The sequence below is a fragment of the Eucalyptus grandis genome, chromosome 9, assembly GCF_016545825.1.
Source record: "Eucalyptus grandis isolate ANBG69807.140 chromosome 9, ASM1654582v1, whole genome shotgun sequence".
Taxonomy (NCBI): domain Eukaryota; kingdom Viridiplantae; phylum Streptophyta; class Magnoliopsida; order Myrtales; family Myrtaceae; genus Eucalyptus; species Eucalyptus grandis.
The window spans coordinates 42,305,162-42,328,969 of record NC_052620.1 but is presented as its reverse complement, the minus strand read 5'-3'; the positions used below and the strand labels follow the sequence as shown (position 1 = coordinate 42,328,969).

The window sequence follows — 23,808 nt, the reverse complement described above, 5'->3', positions numbered from 1 at the left end:
AGTAAATCCTCGTAACGTCGAGAAAAGATGCCCAAAAAAAGTAGAAAAAGCAAAAGTCCGACCTGCCGGATTCGAACCAGCGACCTAAGGATTACCATGAGGGGTGCCCACTACAGTCCTCCGCTCTACCAACTGAGCTAAGGTCGGTTGTGATGGGAATCTCCCAATTTTTTTAAATAAACTATTTTAAACTATTCATCTGCATAAAAGCAAAAAAGATAGGGAATTGGACCATGGATATTTCAACGCGAGATTGGGCTTGACTTTATGGCCGGCATAAGATTCCTTTCTCCATTACTTGTTAAGTGATGTAACCGACCAATATCAATAGCCAAACGTACTGATTATTCGAAGATTCGGATTAATTTATTCCCTTATTGATATACCGATTATTATGAATCATGAAGTCTTAGTCTACCTAACATTAGCTATATAAAAATAACCAATGAACATGGGATACAGCTACTATAGCCAGTGCTCCACTTCGTAAGTCGGTGCCGAGTGCTCATTCCAACTTGCGTATTGAAAGAGAAATCATCAATCAATGGAGCCATCCGTCACAAAGCCCCACGCTCTGTGCATACCCCTTCCGGCACAGGGCCACATAAACCCCATGCTAAAACTGGCCAAGCTTCTTCATCACAAAGGCTTCCACATCACTTTCGTTCATACCGAGTTCAATCACCAGAGGTTAGAGGAGTCCTTAGGAGAGGGTGCTCTTCGAGGCTTGGATGATTTCAGGTTCGAGGTCATCTCCGACGGATTGCCGCCCTCGAACCCGAGAGGCATACTCGACCTCCCTTCTTTATGCTTGACATTGCCAGTAGATGGATTACGTTCGTTCCGCGAGCTCGTCATGAAGCTCATGAATTCCGATGCCCCTCCTCTCACGTGCATAGTTTCGGATGGCGTGATGAGCTTCACCTTGAAAGTTGCTCGAGAATTAGGCGTTCCGGAAGTGATGTTCTTCACTCCCAGCGGTTGCGGCATGTTGGGGTACCTCCACTTTGAAGAGCTGGTGGATAGAGGCCTATTCCCTTTGAAAGGTAGGTGATATGATTTCTCTTTCCCTAAGCGGATTGAATCTATACATGCTGTCTGATTCGTTCACCATACCCATACGACATTAAATTGTAGACGAAAGCTGCTTAAGTAATGGATTTCTCAACACGGCGGTCGACTGGATACCCGCGATGCAGGGCATCCGATTGAGGGATCTCCCGACCTTCATCAGAACAGCCAACCCCGACGACATAATGTTCAAATACAATTCGGAGTCGGTCAACAACGCTTTCAAAGCCGACGGCGTGATCCTCAACACTTTCGACGACTTGGAAGGGGAGGTAGTACTGGCCATCAAAGCCAAGTATCCGCAGCTATACACGCTAGGCCCACTTCCCATGCTCCACCAACAGCTCCTTCCATCGCCAAACTCGTTGGAGTCTATACAATCAAGCCTATGGAGGGAAGATGGCGGATGCTTGGGTTGGCTCGACGGGAGAGAGCCCGAATCGGTGCTGTACGTGAACTTCGGGAGCTTAATAACGGTGACCCGAGAAGAACTGAGGGAATTCGCTTGGGGACTGGCCAATAGCAAATGCCCCTTCTTGTGGGTCATTAGGCCGAACGTGGTCGATGGCGGGGAAGACGTGATTTCGGAAGAGTTCAGGGAGGAGATAAGGGATAGAGGATTGATCGTGGGGTGGTGTGCGCAAGAGAGGGTCTTGGGCCACAGCTCAGTCGGAGGCTTCGTGACGCATTGTGGGTGGAACTCCACGCTGGAGAGCTTGTGCGCGGGAGTGCCGCTCGTTTGCTGGCCCTTCTTCGCCGAGCAGCATATGAACTGCCTGTATGCGTGCGCGAGGTGGGGGATCGGGCTGGAGATGATCGATGGCGGAAGTGATGGTTTGAAGAGAGGGAGAGTTGAAGGGGTCGTGAGGGAGTTGATGGAAGGGGAGAAGGGGAGAGAGGCGAGAGAGAAGGCCGTGGAGTGGAAGGAGAGAGGGGAGGCAGCAACCAGACCGGGCGGTTCTTCTCACACCAACCTTGAAATGCTAGTCAACAAGCTCCGTGGCCTATAATGCACATTGGTAATTTGATGTGTGCTTCTTATTGTCGTTCACGGTCATTTTCCTTTTCAAGGTCAAAATTGTTCATGGTCATTGGGAGGCCCGTTTCATCGTCATTTATTACTTGTCCAAAATCCATGATGTTCTGTAAGATAAATTAGTAACAATAAGTTACGGTCTCTTTGATTAACAGATTAGAATTAAAGTTCCGATAACCATTAATACAGAAGACAATGGTTTGGCTACCTTGAATTGGCAAAGGCTACGTCACCTTGATTACAACAGAATTTACTCTTCGAAACAGGCCATGCAAGCACATAGTTTGAAATTTTGCAGCCGGCCAATCAAAGGTTTTTACAATCAATTTACGGCAGAGGACAAGAGGAAGGCCTGAGATAATTAAGGTTATTTCGCCTTTCTCTATCGGTGAATCCTAGGTGTCACATTGGGCCCGTGTTAAGGAATTTTTTGGCTGAATGGCCGATCCCCTCCTCAATAGCGTTATTAACAAGCTTAATCTTTGATAGTACACGAATAAATTACTGGGTGCGGAAGTAAATTAGGAGCATACGCTTCCGGACTCCATCTTGTTCCATTGATTTCGAAGTTCGAACGTATCTCTCCACCATCGATGGGCAATATTTGCACACGCAAATTAAAGTTAAAAACGCCAATTACTTAACTGCCGGTGCATCCTTGAAATTGGTTGAGTCCACCCTTGTGTGTTTATATTTAGGTGGAATTTCTTAATAAGAAGAAAATATTAATTACCTAACTACCTATAAATAACGACAGTTGTGTTAATTTCTTCGAAAGCCTGTTCTACTTTCCGACAACTTGTGAAATTTAGTAATGAAACCGGATTATCATTTTGTTTTACAGTAGATATAATATTCCTAAATTCGAAGGTTAAATTGAAAAAGTGACCATCCTCCGCTGACAAGAAAACCCACAGAAAATAAACGGGAAATTGGAGAAAATTTCTTTGTACACTGATCATTTGTATACAAGTATATTGATCCATTTACAGTGTAAGAATGAAAGAAGAAAAGGAGATAATATACAAAGAATTCTAAATTTCCTATTCACTAAATAGTTTACATATTGACCAAATCAGTCTGCAATTAACATCGATGCCATGATCAGAATCTTCGATAATATCTCCACCACCCACCACACATCTACGAAGTCCACAAGAAAAAAGGATCGTGAACCGTGTCGTAGATCCTCAGTTATCGATAAACCGGACTTAGGATGTCTTTTCATGTCAAAATTACTTTTGGCGCCTATCCAACACTTCCGTGGCCCGCCTCTGTCCCTTAATTAGAATAGGAAATAAAATGTATGCACGCACTTGCAAAAGGACAAGGCTCTATAATAAAAGAGACGCGACATTCCACGGCCATAAGTTATTTCAAATCTTTTCCATATCTTGAGACATGATAGCAATTTAGCCGGTTATTAGTAGGAGAAATAGCAGCAATGGATTGCTATTATATCTCCATAAAATATAAGTTTCTCGTGGTACGAATTGGATCCACAATCTTCGAATTCCGAAACGAAAGAACGAAAATACTGTCATTAATTAGTAATGACATTCCTAGAGTGGCTTTTGGAATTTTTATATGATACACATCCTATGTAACTCATGAGATACACATCCCACCCTAACTATTACATAATTAGTAGTTATAACTTAAAAATTTGACCGCCCATCTAAATTTAGATGATGGATATGAAAGTATAGACAAATCGTGTATTCGATTACATCCCATTGTCCATCTTTGTCTCGTGCAGGAGCACGAGGGTCGTCAGAGGTGTCGCCATTGCATGGAGGACAATGATTATTACAAAACACGTATAATATACCCGTCAGAAAGGCCACTAGCTAAATTTATAAGAGAATGTGCTTGTGTTGACATAGAATCATCTTCGATTTCACCCGTTCAGCTTCTTCACAAGAACCTGGGACAAAAGCTTCTCCAAGTCTTCATAAGAAGACCCACCAGGCTCAGTGGCTTCCTCCGCCTTCCTCTTCCACTCCATGGCCTTCTTCTTCATCGCTTTACCCTTCTCTCCATCCATCAACTCCCTCACAAGCTTCTCGACCTCGTCTCTCTTCACACTGTTATCGATCTCCATCCCGATTCCCCATTCGTTCTTGCTATAAAAGCAGTTCGTCTGCTGCTCCGCAAAGAATGGCCAACACAGGACCGGCACTCCTCCGCAGATGCTCTCCAGCATCGAATTCCACCCGCAATGTGTCAAGAATCCCCCGACTGAAGGATGCCTCAACACTCGCTCTTGCGGGCACCAACCCGCCAACATTGCTCTTTCTTTCGTTTCCGCTAGGAACCTGAGGGCAAAACCGCCGTGTCACCAGCGACAAGGTCGGGCCTCATTATCCACAAAAAGGGTTTTCGGCTGTTAGCCAGTCCCCACGCAAACTCGATGAGTTGCTCACTTGTTACCACGGCAATGCTCCCAAAATTTATGTACAATACCGAATTGGGTTCTTTTGAATCCAGCCACCCCAAACAAGCGGGATCTTCTTTCCACAAATTTGAGCCTATGCAAGACGAGTTGTCGTCTTCAATTTCATTGAGAAGTAAGTGAATCGGACCGATTGTGTAAAGATTTTGATATATGGAAGAGAGAGCCATTAGAACATCCTTTTCTAAGCAGTCGAACGTGTTGAGGATGACTGCTGAGGCTTTATGTGTTCTTTCCACCTGTCGTATGATATAGTTGACCATAATGTCGTTACCATCCGTTGTCCAGATGAAGCTGGGAAGATCTCGCAGACGAATGTTTTTCATACCAGGAATCCAGTCTATGGTGGTGTCTAAGAATCCATTTGTTAGATAACTTGCATCTGCATCGAAACACATGGATATAACAAAATATTAACAATAACAATTTTGTGGCCTAAATTTTGGCGATCCATTTACCATTTTATTGCATAAAAATTAGGGTTAATTTTATCCTTAAAAATATATATTAATTGCTTAGCTACATTTAGTTTGCATATTTTGCATTTTATTTACTGGACCGGTGGCGGATGGGTCGAATTGGTGGTTTTGGGTTTTAAATTAACAGGCTGGACTAAGCTCATGAAGAAAATTAACCCAAGCCCGTCGTTATGTTTAATTAATTATCTTATGAAAATTTAAGATTTGATGCGATATTATGATGATTTTTGGAAATTAAAAAATCGCACTGTAATCTTAAAGTTGGGAATATTAAGGAGGATAAGGAATATTCTAAAATATTTTGTTGCGGATAGAGATTTCGAAAGATTTTAAAGTTGGTTAATGGAGCTTTATCTTGAGTGAATTATCTAGAAAATCTTCACAAAAAATAAAATTTCGATTATCTTCAATCGCCGAAGTCGATATAAAATCTTCAAATGATTGAGCGAAATTTGGAAGATTTTAACAGATGATTTTAGATTTTGGAACCTCTTTTTGGTTGAGCACATCTCGTTTTTTCGAAGGTAATCCTCAGCTTGGGTTGTTATGCAAATAATTCGTAGGCAGAACAGGCTGGGTTTTCACTCTATAAATAGGGGGTTCAGTTTTTGCTTTCAGGGGGCTTCTCGGGAGAAAAAAATTCAGAAAAGAAAAGAGAAGAAAATTTTCCTGCAGAAAGTACACAAGGAAAAAGTAAAAGAGAGAAGTGAGTTTGAGGGGGAAGCGGCTGAAACAGTAAAGGTTGATTTGACCTTTACTGTTCATCATCTTCCCCAAATCCGCTGCCCCACTTCTGCAATTTCGTTTTCAGCCGAGATCCGACGACACCGGAGCCCTCGCCGCTCACCCTCCTTTTGGAGTGTCCGTCCGCGAGCACCCACGCCGGCATTGTCGCCGGCGCTTTTAGCCAGGTTTCTGCTGCTGCCTCGCCAATCCGCGTGCTCCGCCTCATCTCCAATCCGCGCTGGTTCGTGACGCCGGAGCCACTCCTCACCCGCCGCCGCTGCAACTCGCGGAGACCCCGACGCGCCGACCGTGCGTTGCACCGGCACCGCGACGCCAGCCTCCAACGCACCACCGCCCCACTCCGCCGCGCCACTGTCAGACCCTCTGCCCTCACCAACGGCATCGAACGCCAGGCAATCCGACGACCGAGCCTCCACAGCCGCGAGCACCCGAGCGCCTCCGCCTCCGCACCACCTCGCCGTCAGATCCCAAGCCACCGGTGACCCAGAGTCGCAGCCGAGTCGAGATCCAGCACCCAGAGTCGCAGCCGAGTCGAGATCCAGCACCCGGAGTCCCTCCGCTTGCAAATCCGAGGTCCCCGACGACAGAAGCCCCGGACCCAGCTCGACGCTTCCCTTTCGCCGGTGCCGAGCCTCATCGCAACCACCAGAGGCCTCCCGCCGTCCCTGCAGCGCCTCGCCGGCTGAAGCTCGTGATCCGAGCGCCCCGACGCAGCCCCCGCGACGCAGGCCCGTACCGACCCACGACAATCTCCTCGCCGGAGCTCCTCACCGTGCACCTGCTGTGCCCTCGCCGGAGCTCTGACGCCGGCCATCCTTCGCCCGGCGCCGTCCACCATTGTTGCCTTTTTTAAATTTCCTTTTTAGGTGATTTACTTTTTATCCTTTTATTATTATTTTTTATCTAGTTATTTTAAGTGCTGTCATTTTTGCTTAAGTTAGAGCATGGGATGTCAATTTTAATTATTTGTATAGTTTAGGCATTATCCTTAAGGTTTTGCCCAAAACTATATAATTATTAATTTGGTCTGTAAGACGCTCGGATCATTTTTTTAATTATATTAATTTTTGGGCATTTTGTCGATAAAGACATTAATTGTTGAATCAATATAACTATTAATTTAATCCGTAGAATTCGGATCGATTTTTAGTTATTTTGATCTTATTGTCGCGACATTCAAGATTATAAGTAATCGTTAATTTGACCCGAAATGACAGGTTGTGTTTTCGATCATTGTAATTTTTTACTTGATTGGATGCCTTGATTAGTTCAAATTTAATGTTTAGTTGATAATTGTTTGTTTTTTGAAAACCACTAAAAAAATATCTAAAAATATTTGAATTAAGATTCAGTTTGTTTTAGAATATTTCTTGTTATCTTGCATATCTAGGATAGGGATTTTATTCCGAATTTAGAAAATATAAAAAGAATAAATGCATTAATTTAGGATTTTAGTTGCATGTTTAATTACGTGGCAATTTTAAATTTTGAATTTTAAATAAAAAATAAAAAATAAAAAATATCATGCATATGTCATTTAGAATTAGGGCTTGCTTCGCACGTCATTGCATATTAGATCAATTACATGTTAGATTAAGATAATATCTTAGTTTAAATTAGGATTTAATGTGACTTAATCCTTAGTTTAAATTAGATAGAATTTTAATCTAGCTAGATCATTTTCGCATTTTTAAATAGAAATATCAAATGCACGTCATTTAGTTTTTATTAGGTTCATTTAATTAGAACTTCCTCGTCATTAGACTAAATCATTTAATAAATGTCGCATGACATATAACTCGCGTCTAAATTATATGCGGCATGTCATCTTAGTTTAAATAATTTTGTATGTCATTGCATCGTATTGCATGTCATTAGAATTAGGTCATTTAGATTGCATTTAATTATTGCATTTCTTCATGTCATATGGTTTAGGTCATGCCATGTCATATTAGATTATTAACATGCATTGCATAAGTCATGATTTTCATTAAATAAAATGAAAACAAAATTGAAATTGCGTGTTAATTAGAAATCATATCTGTGTGTGATGTGAATTCCGATTTAACAATGCAGATGCTTTTTCGTTGCTCCTAGGTATGTTTTACAATTTTTAATTGCTTTCTTGAGTGTTAAATTGGTGGTATGCGCACATGTATGATCATGTTAGGAAGTTAAATTAAAATCAATTCAATTGCCAAATATTTTTTTTAAAATGAAATAAAAAGGTACCGAAATGGCACTAGGATAGTCTGGTGTAACAAAGTCCCCGAACTCATAAATCTCTGGTTAGTAGGAGTAAAGTAAATCTCCCGGTACTTTACTTGGGTTTCTAATCGACCCACCAAAAATAGATTAGTGGCGACTCCTTATTATTGAAAATCATTTGCATGTTAAAAATTCAAACATAAGTCGCACCGGTATGAGATGCTTTGGGAGGCAAATGGCACAAAGACTTAGTAATCTATTAACCTAGTTTTAGGTGGTGAACCCGCGAAAATTAGGTCGCGACAACAATTTATTAAATAAAACCATCTGAAAGAATGACTTTGAGACCCTAGTTATCACAAGGACTTTCAAAATTTTGAAGGACACGTCCCAATCAATCAGCCGAGAATCTAAGATTATTCATATCGTGCAGATAGGGTGCTTTTGAACTTAATACTGAGCAAAGAAAAACCTATACTTCCCTAACCTTTGAGGGGAATAGCCCTTTTTCGCGGAGCATATGGTACTGAGTATACGCCAAAGACCCACGAGCACTGGGAGTCCAAAACAGCACACCAGGCACTCTAAGCTTCTCTGCAGCATCAAGTGCAAACGACATACCACCGTCCGCTATCACACAGCTCACCTTCGGAACCTCGGTATCATCGACAGACTTATCATTGAGCCTCCCGAGGAGGTCCATGAAAGGAGCCAAGCAATTCTTGGAAGTGGACTCACAGAGAGAAGGGATGTGCTGAGTGACATCCTCATCGGAATCACTCTGCGGGAGGCCATCGGGGATGGTTTCGAAGCGAAACCTAGGCAAGCCATCGAGAGAGGTCAGGCCTCTGGACTTGAGCAAGCGCTTGTGGTTGTACTCGGTGTGCACGAACGTTATGTGAAAGCCTCGGTGGTGGAGGATCCTGGCGAGCATCAAAATGGGGTTTATGTGACCCTGTGCTGGGAAGGGAATGACCACTGCATGAGGATTATCTCTTGCTTCAGAACCCATCTCTCTCTCTCTCTCTCTCTCTCTCGCTCGCTCGCTGTGAGAAGACTAGACAGGCTATCCAACAGAAGTGCAGAAGATAGAGTTGATGTGTGAGCGGGCTTTCATTTCCTTTGCGTATCCCTTTTAAGTTCGTAAAACAAATGCACACTTTTTTATTTATTCATGCTTGTCCAATTAGAGAACAAACGAGAGTCGTGAAAATGAACGTGCTAGATAGATCCACCGGCCATCCCTTTTGTTTTTCATTCTTTTGGTTCTCCATGGTGATCCAAATCCTGACCTTGTACGAGGAGAACTATTTTCCTTACTCGGTACGACGAACGTTCGGCTTTGGGGGCCAGAGAAACAACATCATGTGACTGTGGTCTAATGTGCTTACGCAATTCTTTCGCTAGCTCCTTTTTTGAGGAGTTTATGCACGCTCATGTTGAAAGACCAGTAACACCATTTCTCCACCGTGGAAAGAGGGTTTACAATACATGTTCAGAAAATGGTGGGTTTGGACGACAGTCCCTATCATTTTCCTTTTTGAATTACTCCCTATGTTTAGGGATCAGACGCGCCTCCCTCAGTCCGGGAATAGATCTAATCAATAATTTGGAAGAGTGCCCGCTAGGGGCTCACCTAACCTGAAAAAAAAAAAAAAACATAGTAATTTGGACGAATGAAGCATCAAGACACGTGTTTCCACCGCCAATCTAGAAATATTATCGGATTTACAATGTTTCCTACGGTCATCAACAAGTACGGAAAATGACCAAAACAATCTTAAACTTATCGTAATTTTTCCAATTCCATAATAATTTTTTTTTGTCAATTCAGTCATAAAGTTTTTGTAATTATGTCAATTTAGTCCATCTAACTAAATTTAATCAGCCGGCGCTCATATGAAAAGCGGTCGTTTGGCCAATGATGATGTGGCAATTTTTAAGAATATATATATATATATATTTTTAATTTTCAATCAATTTTTTTCTTTTTTTTTTTTTTTCTTCTTCTTCTAGCCATTCTAGTGACAAGAAGAAGTAAGAAAGAAAAATTAATAAAAAATAATAAAAATTTGAAAAAACATTATTTAAAAATTATCATATCAGCATTACCTAGACGGCTTCGGATCGGGCTGGCATCCACGTCGGCGTCACTAGACCAAAATTTGTCGATAGGTTGAATTGATATAATTACAAAAAATTTAGAACTGAATTGATTAAAAAAATTATGACTATATTGAAAAATATATAATAAATTTAGAAATAAATTTCTCTTAGCTTATTGAAACATTATAATGGTTCTTTTTGCTTTCAAAACACAATTGATTGGATCCAACCGAACAATTTTTAGATAATAGCATGATATAGACATGCATCAACATTGAAAAGGCCGGCAGATAGTGACATGCGAGGACGAAATAAAATGTATATTTTCTTCGACGAATTTTTTTAGAAATGATTGCATATATAACTATTAAAAACCACGAAGTCCACTAGGCATGCTCAATTGACGTTGATTACTGCGCTTCGAAGTTGGCATACGAAGATATGCTGAAAAAATAAAAAAAACTGGCATATGAAGACAAAAAGAGCAGACTGATGCCAACAAAAGGATATAAACAAAACGGATGAAGTAAAAATGATTACATTTCCTTAAAATATGGTCGGAACACGCTTATTAAGTAATTAAATGGAAAAAAAGAGAGTGCAATTTGCAAGACCCTTTTACTGGTATGGTACGTGTATTGAGTATAGTACTTACCAAACAAGATACAATTAGTTAGGATAAAATATTTAGACGGCGTTTTTTTTTTAAATGGAAAAGAAGAAAGAGAAATTAAGATCTCATATTACTAAGGTCTAAGGTCTGTATTCAACTAGATTAATCGAATACCTAAGAGCACGGCATAAAAAATTGAGTGTGACGAAATTAGGCCCTTAGTTGAGATGGCCGCATCAAAGACGAAAATGATAGGTGGCGAAATAGTCAAAGATGAATGAATTGAGCTATAGCATCTTATTTGTCTTTTGTGATTCTAGTTTTGTTTCCTTTGTCTTTTATAAAGACGAGTATTGCAGAGACGCCGCTAATTAGATGGGTCAATGCAGTTTTGTCTCTTTGCATGGCTCAATTCACTGGACCATTCTTGCGATTATCGATCCATTTCTTATTTTATTGGAACCTTGAAAGGGAATGACTATGAAATGTGAATGTCTTATCAAATTTAAGGGATTAGGAAATATATTGGACTTCCGGATTAATTACTAATCAATGAAGCTATGGAGAAAAGTGCATCGGATACTCTCATCTCGATGTTTAGATCATAACATAGAATATTTTTTACGCATGCACATTGTTAATTGGTCATTGAATATTTTATTGGGTATACTGGAAGCTACATGATGTGGTGATTTATGTGACTTGGGTTCCATATATTTTCTCAAGTAAAGAACACCCCAAGTGCCAAAACTTGGCGCGGGGGACACTTGAGTCTTAAAACTTTAAAAATATATACTTAAGTGCCAAAATTAGAGTAAAGTTGATCACTTAAGTGCTATTTCGGCCAAAATCTGACCAAATTGCTGACGTGGCAATTTTCCGGCGAGTTTGGTCCAAAACGGCGTCGTTTGCATGGTGACGTAGCGAGAAAATGCAAAAATAACACCGTTTGTGTCGATGTGTAAATAATAATATAAAAATTAATTAAATTAAATTTAAACTTAATTTTATTTAAAATATTCTAAAAAATAAAAAACTAAAAACTAAAAAAAGGGGTGTTGATTTGGGCAAGGGCTTGCGGGCCCTCGTTGCTAGCTGGCCGGGGTCACGGCCCTTCCCGACGGTGGTGGGGAGGCGGCGGCGGCAAAGGGCTCACCCTCAACCGCCCCCTTTGGCACCTTTTTTTTTTTTTTTTTTTTTTTAGTTTTTTTTAAGAATATTTTAAATAAAATTAAGTTTAAATTTAATTGATTAATTTTTATATTATTATTTACACATCGATGCAAAACAGTATCGTTTTTGCATTTTCTCGTCACATCGCATGCAAAACGATGCCGTTTTGGACCAAACTCGTCGAAAATTGTCACGTCGGCAATTTGGCCGAATTTTGGCAGTGGCACTTAAGTGATCAATTTTATTTCAAAACTGGTACTTAAGTGTACCTTTTCAAAGTTTTGGTAGATTAAAGATATCCCTTCGTGCCAAGTTTTGGCACTTCAGTGTCCTAAACTCTATTTTCTCAAAAACAATTGATTTGAATAACATTTTCTTAAAATGATTTGTTTTATTTGGGAGAAGAATATTAGGAGTGCAAAAATTTCGTACAATGCTCATTTGAGTGCCAAAACTTTTTTTCACTCATTTGAGTGCTAATTTTCTTACTAGAAATTTGAAGTGGATGTTGATTGTTCGATGCAACAATATTAATTGTCCGAAGTGGTTTTGCTAGCATGACATGGACAAAATTTTAATATTATTTTAATATTTTTAATATTTATTATTATTTTATTGAATTTTTATTTTTATTTTTTTGGCTTTTTTATTTTTCTTTAGACTTGGCAAGGGTCATTAGCGACCATTGCTAGTCGCGAAACCCTTGCCTATATTGGGCGACGGCTGCCGTGCCCTTGACCATAAAGGACTTGGTGAGGCTATTAGGGCCTTGCCGGCTCTAGACCACTGCAAGCAACACCATTTTGCTTCGGGTCAGTGAAGTTGCAATGCCTTTGCCTATGGCCTTCACGGTGTCACGAAGGCCCTAGGTAAGGCCTCCGCAGCCTCTCCAGCTGCAGGCGAAGCTACCCAAAGTGGGCGAGGGCATTGCCTCGCTAGCTACTAGCAAGGCCCTAATGGCCTCACTTAGTGCCTTCGCAAACCAAGGGCATAGCAGCCCTCGCCCATGGGGAGGGTTTCGCGGTCGGCAAGGGTCGCCAATGACCTCATGACCCTAGCATGCACTAGTCTAAAAAAAAAAAGCAAAATCAAAATAAAAAATAAAAATTAAAAAATCCACATAGGACATTTGGTCGAAAGTGGCACTATAGTGAGTGATTTTATTCTAATGTGGCGGTTAGTGAATGAAAAAAAGTTTTAATATTCAAATGAGTGCCGCACGAAATTTTGATACTCATAATATTCTTTTCCCAATATTTTTTCATTACCGATAATAATTAATATCTAAATAATATTTCTAATGTGGCACTCAAGTGAATGAAAAAAGTTTTAATATTCAAATGAGTACCGCATGAAAGTTTTGATACTCATAATATTCTTTTCCCAATATATTTTCATTAATGATAATAATTAATATCTAAATAGTTTTATGGACAAGAAAATCTTATTTATTTATTTATTTTTCTAAGCAATATAGATAATTAATTTAAAAAAATATTTTTTAAATCATCAAATGGAGGGTGACATGGATTCGTCCAATTAATATATTTTCTCAGATTGGTGAGCCATGTTATGGTTTGACGTGAGTATATTTGGATGAATTGGCATACAAGAAAAGTCAAAGATCGCACGCACAGGTATTTGTACTTGAGACATCTCATTTGTTATCTGAAGGACACAGGGGGAGTGTGTCCTAACTTATATATATACTTATTAAGACACAACCTATGTCTTTCTCAAAAAAATTGTGTGTTTAATTGTTTGCTTTAAAACATTCTAATTCGTAGAAAATGGATTGTTTGTAAAATTATGTCTTTCCATTTCCTCTCTCCCGCAAAAATGGGTAAAACAACGACAAGTGGAAGAATTGGAAGTAAAAGAAATTACACTCGAAATTATCTACATTTTGTACGGTTTTAAAATTTGCATGAGCAACCCTACTTTTGGTTGGAATGTACAAACTGTTGGAGAAATCTCTCTAGAGTGTTTTGAAGCTGACAAAACATTTCTATCAGTCTAGTCTGGAAGCTGTGTAGACCCTTGTACTTAGAGTCTGAAGACTTTAAGATCACCAGACTCAGCACACAAGACTCAAGACTCAAGACTATTCTCATTGACAGTTTTCTAATCCAATGACGAAGGCGATCCGAGCTAAAGTGTTTGGTTAAGGATTTGGTCTTATCGACCGGAGAAGATCTCTTGGCTGGATTTGATACAACAGATTAATTATTTGAAATCAAGATCGTTTGAAGATCCGATGATTGACGAAATATTCTTGGATGTTCTATTCTTGGAAACCAAGATCTTGATTGTATGGGCGATTAGGATTGATGGGCTATCGACATATTCCTTTAAATAACTCGAATGATCTTTTTAATTGATTCTGTCCAACGGGAAGATTGGAAGAATTCCTTTGGTAAGTGCCAACGGGTATGATGGCATAAATGAGTATAAAAAGAAGACGTTCCAGTTATTTTAGTAAGTGCTCGATAGAGAAATTTCAGAGTCCGAAGCTCTTTGATTACTAGTCAATTCATATTGAGCGAAACTGTACACACAAAGAGAGTTTATACTTAGCGATACCTTGAGAGAGTGTGGTAGATATTCTACACCGAGAAATCAAGGAAGAACAGTGCTGTAATATCTCTTTGTTCATAGTGGAATCCAGCCAGTGGGGCTGTCGGTGCGAAGAGTGGACGTAGGCTTGAAATAAGCCGAACCACTATAAATCTCGTGTTCAATTTTCTCTTCCCTACTCTCAGTCTTACTTTGATCGTTGTTTGTTTATTGATGAGGAAAAATTGTCTCATTTCTATCAATTGTCTAGTATTGTGCGATTATCATTAGAAATTACTCGTTATACCTATTTACCCCCCCTCTAGGTACTTATACTAGACATATCACAAACCTCTGCTATCATGGAGGTCTTAAATCGCATTGTCACTTAAGGAATAGCATGATTGATCTTTTATATCTTAAATATCTATTCTTCATCCAAAGTAGTAAAAAATAGTGGTAAATGCTATGTATAGAGCGCAAACTTGACGAACTAAACAAGTTCTATTATAGTGAAGATAACAGAGATTCATTTATTTGCACACGGCCATGCATGCATACAACGCCAAAGCTAGCTAGACCTTGTTACGAAATCGCACGTCGATTCCAGAAAAATAACGCTCGCAAACAATTCACCAGACAGAATATAGTAATAAAATAGCAGAATCAGATGAACACGCCAGAAAATTTGTTATCGAAGTTCACCCGCGCAGAGGCACTCTCTAATCCACTAGACTTTGAAAAGTTGGAATACAACGACGATCTTCTCAAGATCGGGGCACAAAGAGATTGAGAACTCTCATCAAGAAAAAACTCACTTTTTTTCTTCTCTCTTTTTCTTGCCTCTCTATTTCCTTTTTTTCAGCGTCTTGACGGCTAGGTTTTGCCATCGCTAATATATAGGTAACACTTTTAACCTAAAAGGAAATCTAATAGAAAAGACAAAAAAGCCCCTAAAAACAAATATTTGGCTTTATCTATAACAATCTCCCACTTGAAGACAAATATACCAAAGCACCAAGCAACTTTGCATCCATCTTCTTCAAAAAATAGTAGTTGAAAAACTTGTGCCTCTGCGATACTCCTCATCAATCAACATGGAGTAATACCAATGGTAGTAGTACAGAAAATATGCTTCTCTCTGTCTACTACCTTGGTCATCATGTCACCGGATTCTTCGAGCCATCAATCTTTTGTAGCTTTAATTCATTATCTTTCAATGCTGACTGATAAAGTGATAACGCTTCTTAATATGTCTAGTCCTTGAGTGATAAGCTGCATTCTTTGCTAAGTGCACTGCACTTTGACTATCACTCCACAATGTACTGACTGGCTGTTTTCGATGTAACTCCTCCATATAATCTTGTAACCACATGATTTCCTTGGAGGCTTCTGTAATCGCTACATATTCTGCCTCTGTCGTCGATAAAGCCACTATCTTTTGTAGTTGAGATACCCAACTCACTGCTGTACCTGCAACTGTAAAGACATATCCAGTGGTACTCTTACCACTATCTCGATCACCCGAATGATCTGCATCTACATAACCCTGCAACTCTAGAGATGTACCACCATAACAAAGTGAGTAATTGGAAGTACCTGCTAGATATCTCAATATCCATTTAACTGCATTCCAATGCTCTCTGCCTGGGTTCTGCATATATCGACTCACAACTCCCACTGCTTGTGCAATGTCTGGTCTCGTGCTCACCATGGCATACATCAAACTCCCCACTGCTGATGCATATGGAACTACCGCCATCTCATCCTTCAAAAGTTGAGTGTTTGGACACATATCCTTGGAAAGTTTGAAGTGACTCGCTAGAGGATTTGCAACCGGTTTTGCCTTGTCCATGTTAAATCTCTTTAACACCTTGTTCACATAGTCTTCCTGCGACAACCATAATTTCTTATTTTCCCTCGTCTCGATGATTTTCATGCCTAAAATATTCTTGGCCTCTCCCAAGTCTTTCATAGCAACCGTGATGATAACATCTTCTTCACTTCTACGATTCTCTTCATATTGGAACTAGCCACAAGCATGTCATCCACATATAAAGATAGATACACAATGTCACCATCATCATATTTGCGAAAATAAACACAAAGATCGGACTCACAGTGTGCAAATCCTTTTCTTGCATGAAACCATCAAATTTTAAGTACCATTGCCGCGGAGCTTGTTTCAAGCCATACAAGCTTTTTTTCAAGCGACATACCATGTGCTCCTTACCTTTGACTTCAAAACCCTTAGGTTGTGCCATGTATAATTCTTCATCTAAGTCACCATGTAAAAACGCTGTTTTTACGTCTAACTGCTCAAGATGAAGATCCTCCACTGCAACTATACTTAGCAGAACTCTAATTGATGTCATTTTCACTACAGGTGAAAATATCTCGGAGTAGTCGATCCCTTCTTTTTGAGAAAAGCCCTTGACTACAAGTCTCGCCTTGTATCTAATACTACCATCTGCTTCATTCTTAACCCTGTACACCCATTTGTTTAATAAAGCTTTTTTACCTGTGGGCAACTTGGTCAACTCCCAAGTTTTGTTCTGAAGTAACGAGCTCATCTCGTCTTTCATAGCACACTCCCACTGCAAGTGAGACGTGTCTGCCTTTGCCTCATCGTAAGTCTCCGGTTCCCCCGAATCTGTATATAAGACATGGCTCAAAACGGTATTAGCAGATGAATCAAAAATTACCTTTGGCTTTCTCACACGTGTTGACCTTCTCAAGACAGGTACTTCAGGGTCATTCGTTTGCTCCGAATCACTGCGTTCTTCTTGAACTACCTCTTCACCGATAATAGGCTCATCTTGAACCTCTCTTTCAGGTGAACTTTGATCTACCGGAAACATCTTCACGGCATTATGTCTAATTCAACATACTCTGGTTGTACTACCTTCTCATGCTCTGTCTCGTCGACATCCTTGTACATCTTTTCTTCATGGAATACCACATTGCGATCATGGGATGACTTTGTTATTCTCATAATCCCAAAGTCTATAGCCATACTGTCGCCACCGTATCCGATAAAGACGCACTTCCGGGACTTAGCATCAAGCTTTTTTCTATCCTCTCTGTCAATTAAAGCATATGCAATACAACCAAACACCTTTAGATGTGAATAATTAATCTTCTTACCTGACCACCGCTCTTGTGGTATTTCTCCATCAAGGCACTAGATGGACTTCTGTTGATAAGATAAACAGCTGCATCAACGTAGCGGCCCATAAGTGTAGCGGGAGACCCGCGTGTAGTCTCATGCATCTCGCACGTTCTAGAATAGTTCTGTTCATTCTTTCAGCTACACCGTTCTCTTGAGGAGTTCTAGGAACAGTTTTTAGCCCGTGTATGCCTTCTCGGCTCAAATAATTTGCAAATTCTTTACTTGTGTATTCACCACCATTATCGATTTCAAAGCTTTAATCGATAACCCGTTTCTTTTCTACCATGGTCTTCCACATTCTGAACATCCCGAATACTTCTGATTTTTCTTTAAGAGCATAGACCCAAGTCTTTCTTGTTGCATCATCAATGAATGTGACAAAATATCTCTTACCACCATAAGAGAGTTCTTGAGCAGTCCCCATACATCGGTATGAACCAACTCTAGCTTCCCCGGCCTTTATTTTGTCGCCCATTCAATTGAAAACTAACAGCCTTACATTTTCCATAAATGCAACTCTCACAAAAATCTAACTCAACTTTTGTAATCCCGGAAGTAATTTCCTCGAGTTTAACTGCTTTACACCTTTTTCACCAAGATGTCCTAAATGATAATGCCAAAGAGTAGATAAATTACTCAGTAGCCATTGTAGTTGCAACCATATCACTGATATTGTCTCCTTGGAGAAGGTAAAGTGTACCCGTACGCTTTCCCTTTGCTACTACTCTTACCCCTGAGGTTATCTTCCACTCTCCGCAACCAAAGGTTATTACCAAACCTTCTTGGTCAAGTTTACTAGTTGAAATCAGATTTTTCTTTAATTCGGAATATGCCTAGTTTCACGCAAAACTAGACGTCCTCCACCTGAGATGTTCACGATCCACGTTCCTTTCCCAACAATTGGACACATGTGGCCGTTTCCCACAACCACTTGTCCAAAATCTCCACCGGCATAATCATCAAATATGTCTCTTTGCGAGGTGCAATGAAAAGAAGCGCCAGAATCAATAAACCATTTATCTTTGTCAAGTCAAACCCTGCGAGACAAACACAAGTTATCTAGCAAAGATTTATCGCTAACTACATTAGCACCTTGATTCTCATCTTGCTGCTTCTTTTTGTAGGCTTCACACTTTGAAACCTCCGGTGTCCGGTTTTGTGACAAAACCAACACTCATCTTTTGCAACCTGTCTCTTACCCCTTGATTGTGATCTCGCCACGACCGCTGAAATTTCCTCTACTTTTACTTCTTCCACGGTTCTCCACCGCAAGTGCCGTTGAAGATGTAGATGCAGAAAAATTATCTCCACTCGAGACTTTCCTTCGCATCTCTTCATCCATGATACTACTCACAGCATCATCAAGAGTTAAATCATCCTTCATGGTGCTCGAAATTCCCGCACCGCGGTATTGTAGCTTTCGGAAGAGAACATAAAAATAATAAAGCTTGAAGCTTCATATCTAAATTTATGCCTCGGATTCCAATTGACCCGTGACCTGCGTGAAACTATTAATATGCTCGCCACGGAACCTCTATCGATAACTTCATATTAACCGGTTTCTTCAAAAAATACCCGATTTGATGTGGATGGCTTCTCAAAAATATTCGTTAGAATATCCATGGCTTCTTTTGCAGTTTTTGCTTTCGCGATGTGGTATCCTGTCTTTTTCGTCAACCCTAGACGAATCGCACCTAATGCCTTTCGATCAAGAATTTTCCATCCGGCTTCTGCTGTCGGATCCACTTCCGCCATCTCGGGTTTCCAACCCTCAAGTGGTGCATAGAGATCTTTTTGATAAAGATAATCCTCTATTTGTAGTTTCCACCATCCGAAATCCTCTCCACTGAACTTATCGATTCTGATTTTATCTTCGCCATCCTGTTTGCTTTCAATCGAACGTCACCGAAAACCCTCGATGTTCTCGATTAGCCAACCTAGGCTCGATACCAGTTATTACGAAATCGCACGTCGATTCCAGAAAATAACGCTCGCAAACAATTCACCAGACGAATATAGTAATAAAATAGCAGAATCAGATGAACACGCCAGAAAATTTGTTATCGAAGTTCACCCGCGCAGAGGCACTCTGCGAATCCACTAGACTTTGAAAAGTTGGAATACAACGACGATCTTCTCTCAAGATCAGGGCACAAAGAGATTGAGAACTCTCATCAAGAAAAAACTCACTTTTTTCTTCTCTCTTTTTCTTGCCTCTCTATTTCCTTTTTTTCAGCGTCTTGACGGCTAGGGTTTTGCCATCGCTAATATATAGGTAACACTTTTAACCTAAAAGGAAATCTAATAGAAAAGACAAAAAAGCCCCTAAAAACAAATATTTGGCTTTATCTATAACAGACCTCTCCATAATCTAACTTACATTCTCCAAGAAGCAATTTATTAATTGATCGACCGACTGCCCAAAAACCTTCAGCCATCTATAGGGGTCAATCAATGGACGAGAGTACTTCGGATATGAGCTTGTCCACGTTTTTGTACGAAGTCCCACCGGGCATAATTGCTTCCTCGGCCTTTGCCTTCCACTCCATGGCCTTCTTCCTCATCTCCTTCCCCTTCTCTCCCTCCATCAACTCCCCCACCAATCCTTCCACTTCGTCCCTCCTCACGTCATTGTCGATCTCCATCCCGATCCCCCGCTCCGTGCAGCTATACCGGCAGTTAGTCTGCTGCTCCGCAAAGAACGGCCAGCATATCACTGGCACGCCACCGCAGAGGCTCTCAAGTGTCGTGTTCCACCCGCTATGTGTCAGGAAACCCCCGATTGCCCGGTGCTTCAGGACCTCCTCCTGCCGGCACCAGCTCGCCAGCATCCCTCAGCCTGCGATTTCTTCCACGAACTCGGGCAGCAACACAGCCGACTCACATGCCATAAGGTCCGGCCTTATGATCCATAGGAACGGCTTCGGCTGTTAGCCCGGTCCCACGCGAACTCGGTCGGGGCCGCGGTCATGACTGTGATGCTTTGCCGGTTCACGTACACCACCGAGCCGGGCTCCTTGGAGTCAAGCCATGGCAAGCACCGGGCTCCTCTCTCCATAAGTTCCCCCCTACCAATCTCAGGGCTTCGTCTTGGATCTGGTCGGCAAGGAGCTGGAGCGGCCCGATGGTGTAGATGCGGGGATAGACGGAGGAGAGAGACTCCAGGACGTCATTCTCGAGGTGTCGAAGGTGTTGAGGATGACCGCATAAGCCCTGGAAGATCTCTCGACTTCTTGGAGGACGTAATTAAGCAAGATGTCTTGGCGGTCTAGGGTTCGGATGAAGGCGGGGAAGTCTCTCAGACGAATGCTTTTCATGCCTGAAGTCCAGCTCACTGTGGTCTCTGGATATCCACTCGACAAGTAGGTTGGGTCTGTCATCGTCATAAAACAAAGAATTATATCACAAACAAAGGGTATATAGAACCAATGAGAATATTATTCAAAAAATCTATCTACAGTTTATAACAGAACCACCTTTTATTTTCCCTAGCAATATACTCCATATAAAAACAATCATGCTAGGGGATCAAACCGTAAATAAGATTTGTATATAAAATCGTAAGTGTACATCTTTCTTTTTGTTGTTGGTAATTATATGAGTTATGTCTTTTCGTTGTTTGGACACAAAAATAGTAACATTGTAAACTAGTATTCGTATGTAACTTGTATCCTAGCACTATGTTAAGTATACTATAATTTCTCATTAAAATTTATTTGTTAGTATATGCGGTATCGCATCAGATATTCAAATAAGTAGGACCTAACTCAAAGTGATTGACTTATATAACACCCAACGCGCTCTTGCCGGATCATGTATAGGAAACATCTTACTAAAAGATTTAGTGTCTTTGCATTTCTCTTATTCTCTGTTATGCTCATGCCATGTACGAAATAAAACTAGTCTTCTATTTTGGTGAAAAAAGTTGAAAAAACCTAAATCCTCCTTTGACAAATATAATATGAAGTGCGGACCTTTCAGGGGCGTAAAACCATCCTCGACAAGACGAGGATACTTAGTGTAGCCAAGCAGCCCGCAAGCACTGGGCGTCCAAAAAACACAACTTCAGGAATCTTCAACTCCTCGGCAGCATCCACAGTGAACGTCATCGCACCGTCGGACATGATACACGTGACGGGGGGTACCACACCGTCTTGGGATTGCTCTTGGAGCTTCAGGAGAAGACTCCTAAACGCCGATAGCCCGTGTTCAGATAGAGAAGCACAGAGCGAGGGGATGTCCTGGGTGGAGTCGGCGTCCGAGGGCGGGAGGCCGTCGGGGATCATGTCGAAGCGGAAGTGGGGCAGTCCGTCGAGGGAGTAGGGCCCCTGCGACCGCAGCAAGCGCTTGTGGTTGTATTCGGTGTTGACGGAGGTGATGTGGAAGCCCTTTTGGTGAAGGAGGTTGGCCAGCTTGAGCATGGGGTTTATGTGGCCCTGTGCTGGGTATGGGATGCATATTGCATGAGGCTTCCCTCTCGCTGGAGAAGCCATCTCTCTCTCTCCCTCTCTCTGTGTTGTGTGTGAGGAAGAAGAGCCTCTGACTCTTTTTATAAGCGACTGGTGCTACTTGTACACTCAGATTAATAGATGAAATTGGTATATTAAGTGATGTTGCAGATTCTGATTTACTGCTGAACATAATTCGTTTGTTTTTTAATATTTTATTATAGTGCTCAATTTTATAATTTTACGAGACTGGCTTAGAATGCTTTTACATTACTCTTTATATGTGGGGTTGGTCAGAATACAGGTGAATAATAAAAGAACGTATCATGTGATATGATGAATAAACGGACCCTAAGCACTTGGAAATTTGGCCTCGGCCTTTATCGACACACCAAATGTTGGCTCGCGTACAGTTCATTCAACTATATGTACAAAGATTAAATTACAAATTATTGGGTACGTGAAGTATTACAAGAGAACAGAAGTACGCGGTAGCCCTTCTACAATGAATATAGTATCTTAAGATTTGATTAGCGAGGAAACCTAACGCAATCCATTCCACAGAAGAATTTGAATACAAAAGAATATCCTTTTGAAAAATACATATAACAATATATAGACCCTAAGTTCATAAGGAGTGTGCACGAAATAAAAATCCTGGACATTGTTGTCTGGAACACTCCATCTTATAATCGAGCGAAATAAATGTCATAATGAAGGAAGATTAAGTGGTGAATTTCGAAACTTAAGTACAAGTTTGGCAACTTGGGTTGAAAGAGAAGGGTAAAGAAATGGCGTAACTGCACTTGCTATATGGCCTAAACTTGGGCAAAAGAAAATAAAGAGTGCCAAAACTTTCGTGACGATGCTCACTTGAGTGCCAACTCACTTGAGTACTACAAATTTGGAAAAATCGTTCACTTAAGTGCTAATTCCAATTTTCCTGGCCTGAAAATCCGACGTAGATGCCGGTCATTTGACATGCCAACACTGGTCGTTTAACATGGCTTCATTGGCATGACGTGGACAATTTTTTTTAATATTATTGTAATATTTAATTATAATTATAATAATTATTATTATCGTTTTGGCTTTTTTCTTTATGGTTGGCGAGGGTCACTAGCAATCCTCGCTCACCTTGCCGTCAGCCATGAAGGCCCTGAGCGAGGCTGTCAAAGCCCTCACTAGCTTTAGGTGATTGTAGGCGATGGCGCCTCACCTAGGGCTAGCAGGGTCACGATGCCCTCGACCATGGCCTTCATGACCAGATTTGGGCAAGAGCTACCTCACCCTCACCATGAAGGCCATGGGTGAGGGTGTCATGGCCTCACCAACGGCTAGTGAGGCCTCGATGGCCTCACTAAGTGCCTTCACGGCCAAGGGCAAGGTGGCCCTCGGGTGAGGGTTTGCGGCGAGCAAAGGTCACCGGTAACACTCGCCAGCCCTAAAGAAAAAAAAAATAAAAAAAAAAAAAAAAAAAAAAATTTCATGTGGAACATTTGGTCGGAACTTGTACTTAAGTGAATGATTTTACTCCAGTCGGCACTTAAGTAAGCGAAAAAAAAGTTTTGATACATAAGTAAACACCGTACGAAAGTTTTGGCACTTCTAGTGTTCTTCTCCTCCCGAACTTGAGTTAATCCTCTTCGATACACGAAGGCAAATTGGCCAAGTCCCTAATGGTGCTGATACCGAGATAATTATTAAAAAAAAAATCTCAAATTTATTATAGAAATATCAATTT

At 40.9% G+C, this 23,808-nt stretch overlaps 2 protein-coding genes, 1 non-coding gene and 1 pseudogene across 3 annotated transcripts; 1 reads left to right on the top strand and 3 right to left on the bottom strand.

Moving 5' to 3' along the window:
• Positions 1-56: 56 nt before the first annotated feature.
• On the bottom strand, positions 57-147 carry TRNAY-GUA. The gene is given in 2 exon segments: positions 57-92; positions 111-147. It is a non-coding gene; the product is annotated as a tRNA-Tyr (tRNA).
• Positions 148-476: 329 nt separating this feature from the next.
• On the top strand, positions 477-2,314 carry LOC104419899 (7-deoxyloganetin glucosyltransferase). Its single transcript, XM_010031728.3, has 2 exons — positions 477-1,046; positions 1,138-2,314. Exons 1-2 carry the CDS (start codon positions 545-547, stop codon positions 2,079-2,081), a joined length of 1,446 nt encoding a protein of 481 aa, XP_010030030.2. The 5' UTR covers positions 477-544; the 3' UTR covers positions 2,082-2,314.
• A 6,154-nt stretch (positions 2,315-8,468) lies between these two features.
• Positions 8,469-9,008, bottom strand: LOC120288575 (UDP-glycosyltransferase 85A5-like). Its single transcript, XM_039302642.1, has one exon. It carries the CDS (start codon positions 9,006-9,008, stop codon positions 8,469-8,471), a length of 540 nt encoding a protein of 179 aa, XP_039158576.1.
• Positions 9,009-20,063: 11,055 nt separating this feature from the next.
• Positions 20,064-22,109, bottom strand: LOC120288574 (annotated as a pseudogene).
• Positions 22,110-23,808: the final 1,699 nt, after the last annotated feature.